The following is an 8,536-nucleotide window of genomic DNA, read 5'->3' as shown; positions in this document are numbered from 1 at the left end:
TTTGCCGTTTGATGAGACGTCCATTTCCTTTAGTTCTTGAACGTGGCCACGAGGGCTGCCCGGCCGTCTTGGTTAAACGTGACACCAGACTGTCTCAGAAGTTTGTCTTCTCCAGCTTCATTGAGGGATAATTGACAATAAAAATGACGTATATTTAAGAGGTCCCATGGAGTGATTTCACACACACGTATATTGTGAAGTGGTCGCCACAGCAAGCTAATTAATCACTGCACACAGTTACCACTTGTGCGTGTGTGCTGAGGACACGTTAGATTCACTCTCGGCAAATGGCACGTGCACAGCACAGTGTTCCCTATGGTCACCATGCCCACACTGGTTCCTCAGAACTCCGTCCTCTTGGAACTGAGTGTTTGAACCCTGTGGGCCACATTTCCCCCACACCCTCATCTCAGGCGGATTCTGTTACCATTTCCTGGCCGAGAGTGGGTCACACTTGCCTGTTGCGTTGATGCCTCAAAGTTTTTGGATGAAACTGGATACTTCAGGTAAATTATTGTCTCAGCGCCGGATATCGAGTCCCACTCTTTCACCCCACCTCCAAACCAGGGCTTTTGGTTGTTGTTTTCTTGACTGGACTCAGCGACTTGCCTGGACGATTTTAGTGAGGCCGGTTTTCCTTCGATGAAAACGTCCACCTTCTCCCCGCAGAGGGACAGCTGTGTGCCCCCCGCAGTTACCTTACCGGGAGGGCGGTCTAGCAGGACCCTTCCCCAAGGTCTCTTTCTCTGTGCCCTGTGTTAGGCTCTCTTCCTCCGTGGCTTCAAGCAAACTGTGAGGCTCCAGTAATTACTGGTTAATGGCTGAGTGTTTTCCACCAGGCCCTGGGGCAGAGAGAGCTCCCCAGTTTGAATTTGCTGGTTGTCTTCAGGGCTATTTCCAGAGATTTGAAACGATGGTTTACAAAAGTATTTTTCACCAGTTATGAGTGTCTCACTGGGCAGGGTGAGGTGGGTTAGCAGTTCTCATGACACCATCTGGAATGGAAACCCTGCACTCACTGTAATCCAGCATCCTGAAGAGTAAGAAAATGTTATTAAAAAAGAAATAGTGAGGGGCGCCTGGGTGGCTCAGTCGGTTGAGCGGCCGACTTCGGCTCAGGTCATGATCTCACGGTTCGTGAGTTCAAGCCCCGCGTCGCGCTCCTTGCTAACAGCTCAGAGCCTGGAGCCTGCAGATTCTGTGTCTCCCTCTCTCTGCCCCTCCCCCATTCATGCTCTGTCTCTCTCTGTCTCAAAAATAAAAATAAACAATAATGAAAAAAAAAAGAGAGAAATAGTGGGGCTGCATGGGTGCCTGATTCAGTTGAGTGTCTGACTTCGGCTCAGGTCATGATCTCATGGTTGGTGAGTTTGAGCCCCACATTGGGCTCTTTGCTGTCAGCACAGAGCCCGCTTTGGATCCTCCCTTCCCCTCTCTCTCTGCACCTGCCCTGCTCATGCAGCCTCTCTCAAAAATAAACATTTAAAATAAAATTTAAAAAAGAGTGAGATTTAAAAAACAAAAAGAAAAGAAAAACCAACTACGGGTTACTTGTAGCATAATACTTAAAGACTTGGGGAGAAATACTTCCCTCTGTACCAGTTTGTCCAAACAGGACAAAACAATGCAGATGTGTTTCATTTCCAAGAACTGAGTCAACACCACCACCACAATCTATTGTGTTCTGGCCTGCACTTTACAAAAGTCTAAGCATGTGTTTATTTCTGTCTTTAGTGAATAGGAACGAATCTTTAAAAGGGTAAGTATCTTTACTCACACCGTGCTTCAACACCTCCCTTAAATACGGCAAACTTCTTTAGAAGGGGACTCACTCCCTAATTCACTTGAATTTCTCAAATTCTTAAGTTATGTAAGCAGGCTGTATTATTCCATTTTGAGATTGGGAATTTGAGATAGAAATGAGCGATGTCCTCTTATCCAACTCGGTGCCCTGAGTTGGACCCGTGGAGGGAGCAGGGCCAGTATTGCTGGGGGGCAGGCAGGGCCCGGGCTCCTCAGGCACTGCGTCCACTCTGTGTCCCGGGGAAGGGCGGCTTCGCCCGGCTGCCATTGGCCGCTCCCCCAGCCCACAGGTATAAAGCCCGCGTCCTCGCAGATGCTGGGCGCCTGCAGTCCTGCCTTGTTCTGCCAGTCGTCGGGGCTCGGGCCAAACGGAGAGATGGGTCACTGCCTGTTGCTGCTGCTGCTGCTGGTCCTGTCCTCACAGCTGGGCTTCCTACAAGGTGAGTCCCTGGGGAGCACACGGGAGGGCAGTGAGGACGACGAGGATCGGGTGAGTGGCAGACTCCAGCTCCAGAGGTGACCTCTCTCTCTGACTCTCTGTCTGCCTGTCTCGTCATGACTCGACCCAACGGGGAAGGTTACCATGTGAGTTATCATCGAACTGGGGACATCTGGCTTTTGTAGGGATACATGTCTGTGTCTTTCTGCTCGTACCTTTGTTTGTCATAATTTCATCTAGTTCAACACTTTTCAGGCTGAGATGTGCTGGGACTCCCTTCCTTGAAAAGTTTAAGATTTCGATCGTTGGGTTATCCTGTGGAATCGGGATGGTCCCTCGCCCCAAACGTGGTTCAGATGTCCGGACACGTAGGGGCGCCTGGGTGGCGCAGTCGGTTAAGCGTCCGACTTCAGCCAGGTCACGATCTCGCGGTCCGTGAGTTCGAGCCCCGCGTCGGGCTCTGGGCTGATGGCTCGGAGCCTGGAGCCTGTTTCCGATTCTGTGTCTCCCTCTCTCTCTGCCCCTCCCCCGTTCATGCTCTGTCTCTCTCTGTCCCAAAAATAAATTTAAAAAATGTTGAAAAAAAAAAAATTAAAAAAAAAAAAAAAAAGATGTCCGGACACGTGATGCCACATCGCACCCAGAGGGAATGGCAAGGCTTTTCACTTGCTACCTGAGGCTATCTGGGGAGAGCAGGGTCCGAGTCCGTCTGGTATCTCAGTGGCCAAGGAGCAGGGAAGGGAGACTGGCTTGGGATTTACATGGCACTTGGGAGAGGGCAGGGGAGGGTTCCAGGATGCAGTGAGGTCTGTATGGTTGGAACCTCCCGCCCATGCCAAAGCAGAAGCCCCAGGACCCATGTGTGGGGCAGAAGGCGTGAACCCGGAGAGCTGTCAGCTATCAAACATCAAAAAATGGAGCCAGATATTTTGTTAATGGGAACAAAATTTAGGGTTCAGTACCACTGTGGGACACTTAGATTGAATCATAAACTAGCCATTCAGAGGCTCGATCATTTTCCACAACTGCTCGCTGACAGGCGTTGCTGAAAGCAGTGTGGGTCTCATATCACCTTCGATGCAAAACTCTATTAATTCAGCTATTGCTGCTGTGGGTGTCGGCATACGTACATATTAAAAGCCATTTATAGTTGACGCACATACACACACACACACACACACACACACAGACTATGACAATTGTTCAAACACAATTAAGATACAACTAATTTGTTTTGTAGTCACATTATCACCACAAAATAAATGAGTTTATGTTCCATGTAAATAGTAACACTGAATTTATCACAGCATTCACAGAGTCAGATGTTTTACCTTCTACAGAATAGTGCCCAAGGCTTTCATCTGACCCCGTGGATTGACTGAAAAGTGCAATGGTTGCTGGCAGCATTTCTTTGCAATCTTCTCCGTCTGCAGGTGGAATCAGCCTCTTAAGAGTCCACGTTTCTTTTTTGGCACGTGCACTGGAAGACTCAGAATAAAAAACATGCCAAATTGGGGCGCCTGGATGGCTCAGTTGGTTAAGCATCCGACTCTTGACTGAGGCTCAGGACGTGATCTCAGGGTCGTGACATCCAGCCCTGCATCGGGCTCTGCCCTGTGCCTGGAGCCTGCTTAAGATTCTCTCTTTCCTTCCTCCCTCCCCCACTCACGCTCTCTCTCTCTCACTGTCAAAAAAAAAAATACTGACTGAATTCTGACAACACTCATTCCATGTAAATGAAAATTCATCATCCTGACTTGTGTTCCCTCAGAAGCTGACTCTCGGGGACAGAAATGAGTACAAATCATTTGTCCCGTAAGTGACCCCGGGAAATACTAGCAGGGGAGGGAGGAAGTGAGACACGGAAGGGATGAAGCTGATAGAAGACGCATCATCCAGCTGGTTTCATGGTGGGCATGTGGAGCCCAGTCGTGCCAGGTCGTTGTGGAGGACAGTGTGATTCAGGCCACCAGCCATCCCAGAGCAAGTGTGAGACAGTTGGAGTGTCTATCCACTGATTCCCCGCCCGCTCTTGGGAGAGGGATGCCTCCAGGGACCGTGTCTCTGTAGACCCCAGCAGCCCCGTGTGCAAGGTGAGTGTGCCCCCCAGAGCCCGTGTGTGTGTGCAGCAGTAGCCGTCATCATGTGCAGGGGAAGGCTGAGGCCCCGAGGCTGGGCGACGCCCACTGCAGCGACTCTGCTGACCAGTGGCTCCTCTCCCACTTCCTGTGTCCCCATCTCTCACCTGCCCGGGGCCTCTTTCCTGCTTTCCTCCTTAAAGTGCATCATGCTCACAACACAGAAACCGTTCATGTCACTCCCCACTTTGAACCCTACAGTGGCCTCCTCTTGTAGAGTAAAATCCCAATTCTTACGGTGGCCCGGACGGTGGTCCCAAGGCCCGCTACGTATGTAATTCCGAATTTCTGAGTAGACGTGTTCAAAAAATAATAAATGCGTAAAGTTAATTTTAGTAATGCATTTTATTTACCCCCAAATAGCTGAAATACTAGCAGGGCACATAATCAACATTGCACTTACTCATCAGCATTAAAAGAATTTTCTTGTACGACGTGTGGGAAATCCACTTAGGGCCCATCTAGTTGGGTTTGTTGGGTTTTTTGGTTTTGGTTTATGGTTTTTGTTTTTGGTTTTTTTGGTGCAAAAAAGTGTTTTTGTTATAGCACAGGGACGGGACCTGTGGGCAGAAAGAGCTGCCCTGGGATTGTGAGAAGTGATTGAATATGTACTTGTTAGTTAGGGAGTGAAGGATAGTCTAGTCTCCAAGGAATTTGTACATGGTAAAGACAAGGTGTCCAGGACCTTGGAGCGCTAGCTGTTGTTAAGATAAGGCTGCTTTTATTGTTGTCTCGTAAAACATTCGTCACAAGACCTTCAAATGTGTAGCAGCTGGGCCATATGTCTGCATGGTGATTGCTAACATATATTTTCGGGGGCGGGGGGTTGTCAACGGTTAGCAGAGGGAACAGTAACAAGAGCAAAGCTATGGTGGTAAAACACTAAAAGAAGTCGTTGACGTGGCTGCAGGAACCTCAGGAATTCTGCCCGAGACTGTGAACCACAGCCAAGTCCCGCTTCTGTTGTTTTCTCCCATCATTTTGCCCCCTGAACAAACTTGACCCTTAAATCATTAAGGTTGCTGACGACGGAAGGTCTCATCTTCTATAACTTCTTCCTACTGAATAAGGGCATAGACAGGACCCTCCCTGTGGGTCAAGACTGGTCAGTTGAGAATTTAATAGGACTCATGCAAGGCCGAGGCAGCCGTGTCTGGAGTTGGTAACATAGGAGAGTCTCCTCGAGTAGAAAGGATCGTGTTTCGGCTTGACGTTGTGGCAGTGAAGGGGTCTCAGCACCAGGCTCATTGATATTCAGAAAAAACCCAGCAAAACAGGATCAAAATGGCAAGAAGAAAAGGAGTCCTTGGACACTTGGCCAACATGCTGGGGGCCATGTGGGACCAGTCACCCTGCACACAGACAGCAACCACGATGGTGGGGCCCCTGAGTGGACACTGCAGCCCCAAGAAGAGCCCGTCGCATCTGGTCCTCGGGACCCCTTCAGTCTCACTTCCCCAGTCTGCCAACCTTTCCCCCTCCCTCTCCCTCTGCTGCCTTTTTCCTTCCTAGAACCGGCCAGACCAATGTTGTCTCTGAGCCTTTGCCCTTGCCCATGTGTCTTCCCGGAACTGGTGTCCCAACATCTCCCAGGTGTTTAAAGAGTCAGCTTTTCTTTCTTTCAGTTGCTCATGTTTGAGCTAAGTGACCCCTCCGAACACTCCTCTGAGCCCCCAGATGAGGAAACAGCCCTACTGCCTCCCACCCCGCTAGGTCACGTTCACTCAGGACCATGTTCTTCCTCTGTCACCAGGACCCGAAGTTCTCCCTTGTCCTCTGTGAGTCATTTCTCTTATTTATTTGTTGACTTAGTGCCTAAGTGACATGCGTGTTTCATGTCTCTCTCCTGTCACTCTGTTCCCAACATCTGCGAGAGTGCCTCGCACATAGCAGGCGCTCGTAGTTGCAGAGTGAGGGCGGGACAAGCAGCTGCCCATGCTAAGGCTGGAGATGAGTGAAGAGCTGGGGCTGCGGGTGAGACGTCTGCACCGGTGACACCCGCAGCTCCTCCCTCCTCCTTCCTTTCTTCTCCTTTCCTCTGCCCTCCCTGACTTGCCTCCTTCCCTCCTTCTGACCCTCCCATATCCTCCTCCATCCCTGGGAGTAGAGGGGGATCCTGTCCGTACTCACGTATGCCTCCTCCCAGGGGTGTGCCAAGCACCCAGGAATCCCCCGCTCTCAGCCCCCTCTTCAGGCCCCGGGAACCAGCCCCCTCCAGGCTGCGTGTGGCCCAGAAGGTGTGCTCCCTGCTGATCTGCCAGGAGGCAGTGGTGGCCGAGGCTCATCATGCGGGTTTTGACTTTCCAGCTCTACCGTGTTTCCAGTGTCCACGAGTCAACGCCAGCGGGGTTTGCGAGACTGGGGAAAGTGTCTGCGAGACTCAGGGCAGCCAGCGGTGCTTCCTGAGGAAGGTCTACGAAGGTAGGTGGGTCCTGAGAAGTCACCTGGGTGACCCTTGCCTGAAGTTAAGTGCTAGGAGTGGAGGTTCAGGGTTGGGAGTGGTATGAATCCCTCATGGGACCAATGGAGCTGGGGCCCCCAGGACAAGGCAAGTGACTCTAGGACCCAGGGAACTGGGGCCTTAGGAACCCTGGGAGTAGCAGCAGTATAGGCAGGGGTTGATTTTCTTTTGTCACTAAGCTTGTGAAGCTGTGTCACCTGGTTCTGGTACTCAGCTGCCAGTGGCCCCTAATTGGGCCAATACCTATAAGAGAAGAAGACGGGATCTTCTGCTAGCTCCTGGGGTGACTGGAAACGCTGCTAAAATCCCACTGACCCTGACCTGAGTGTGGTAGAGAGTTGTGTTACCAGAAGCAGACATGGGCGGTGGTGGGGGGTGGAGAGGGTATTAGGGCATTTTCTATTCACCCCTTCCTGCCCTCTCCTGTGTGGGGAGGGATTGAACCCTAGGACACAGAGTCCCCAGAGCTGGCCTACGAAGGATACACTAGAGGGCTCTATCTCAAATATCTCAATCCTGGGAGGCAGAGAGCAGGCATCCTTGAAGGATGTTTCCATTTGCTCCTCATTCCTTGATTAATTTGTTGATGCAAAGATCTACTGGTTCATTCAGCAATATTTAATGAACACTGTTCACCAGGACATGCTGAACCCCACAGCCGTGGGTCTGCAGTCCAGGCTTCGGGGTCTCATTTGTCCTCTTCTCTGCCCTTCTGCAGATGACACCCTTTCATATGGATACCAAGGTTGTAGCAGTGTGTGTTTCCCTTTGATGCTCTTTAATCCGGCTGTTACTTTGGAGGAGAGATGTTGTAATGACTCACCTTTCTGCAACAAGTTCTAAAGATGGGGCCCAGCTTTGCCCTGAGCTGGTGGATAAAGCTGACTCAACATACCTTTCAACTCTCATGAGCTTTAAGACTACGTGCACTGAATAGGGGGGGAAATCGCAAACTAGGTCTGTGTCAGGCCCAGCCACCTTTTCTCTTCCTCTTTATGAGATGCCACTGGGATATTTTAAAATCAAACCGGGGTGAAGAGTGGTGGGCATAGGTGGGTCCAGGCGTGCTTTCTTCCTTTCGAGGACCACACTGATTTGCACTTTAAAAAGGCAAGGTCTGGGTTTTGTGATTCTGAGTGGTTCTGGAGGCAGCCAGCTGAAGGAAGAGGGAGAGTCCTGAGATGCTGAAAAGGATAGGAAATGAGGTGGCCATAAATGATGCATTAGTTGGTGTAGGCGGGCTGCTGTGACAAAAATCTCTGAAATGGCGGTGTCCTAAAACAATAAAAAATGAATGCTCACCCATGGCACAGTTCAACGAGGTGGTGGTGATTATTTAGGGATCCTAGCTCCTTTCAAGTTTTTATGCTACTGTCTTTAACATAGTCTCCAAGGTCTCTACGGAAAGGTAAATGAACATGGAGATTCATAGGGCCGGAGCTCAAAGCGTTGTACACAATTTCTCCCACACTCCGCTGTCCCTTGACTCCAAATTGCAAGAAATGTGATCTTGCAATCTCATGTGCCCAAGATCCGGATGGTCTGATGAACTCAGTGGATGGAGTCCGGTTCCATCCCCTGACCCCTACCCTGCCCCCCACTTGCCCCCCCATCAGACGCCTCAATTTGCACCCACATTTGACCTCTGTTACAAGGGAAAGAATAACCCAGCAAATGAGGACCACAAAGCCCCAT

At 50.4% G+C, this 8,536-nt stretch overlaps 1 protein-coding gene across 1 annotated transcript; it reads left to right on the top strand.

The window, feature by feature from the left end:
- The first annotated feature begins 2,105 nt into the window (after positions 1-2,105).
- Positions 2,106-8,151, top strand: LOC109261597 (secreted protein of Ly-6 domain 1-like). The gene is made up of 3 exons (XM_019440100.2): positions 2,106-2,243; positions 6,688-6,801; positions 7,560-8,151. Exons 1-3 carry the CDS (start codon positions 2,117-2,119, stop codon positions 7,682-7,684), a joined length of 366 nt encoding a protein of 121 aa, XP_019295645.1. The 5' UTR covers positions 2,106-2,116; the 3' UTR covers positions 7,685-8,151.
- The last annotated feature ends 385 nt before the right edge of the window (positions 8,152-8,536 follow it).

The sequence above is a fragment of the Panthera pardus genome, unplaced genomic scaffold, assembly GCF_024362965.1.
Source record: "Panthera pardus isolate Hobbes unplaced genomic scaffold, ASM2436296v1 HiC_scaffold_12, whole genome shotgun sequence".
NCBI lineage: Eukaryota > Metazoa > Chordata > Mammalia > Carnivora > Felidae > Panthera > Panthera pardus.
The sequence above is the reverse complement of the archived record's forward strand: the minus strand, read 5'-3'. Positions and strand labels throughout refer to the sequence as shown.

What these genes read in the sequence shown, in the direction of transcription:
- LOC109261597 (XM_019440100.2), top strand. Translation starts at nt 2,117, where the DNA reads ATGCTGGGCGCCTGCAGTCCTGCCTTGTTCTGCCAGTCGTCGGGGCTC. An exon ending in ACAGCTGGGCTTCCTACAAG is followed by an intron (nt 2,244 to 6,687) that starts GTGAGTCCCTGG and finishes TTGACTTTCCAG; the next exon opens with CTCTACCGTGTTTCCAGTGT. An exon ending in CCTGAGGAAGGTCTACGAAG is followed by an intron (nt 6,802 to 7,559) that starts GTAGGTGGGTCC and finishes GCCCTTCTGCAG; the next exon opens with ATGACACCCTTTCATATGGA.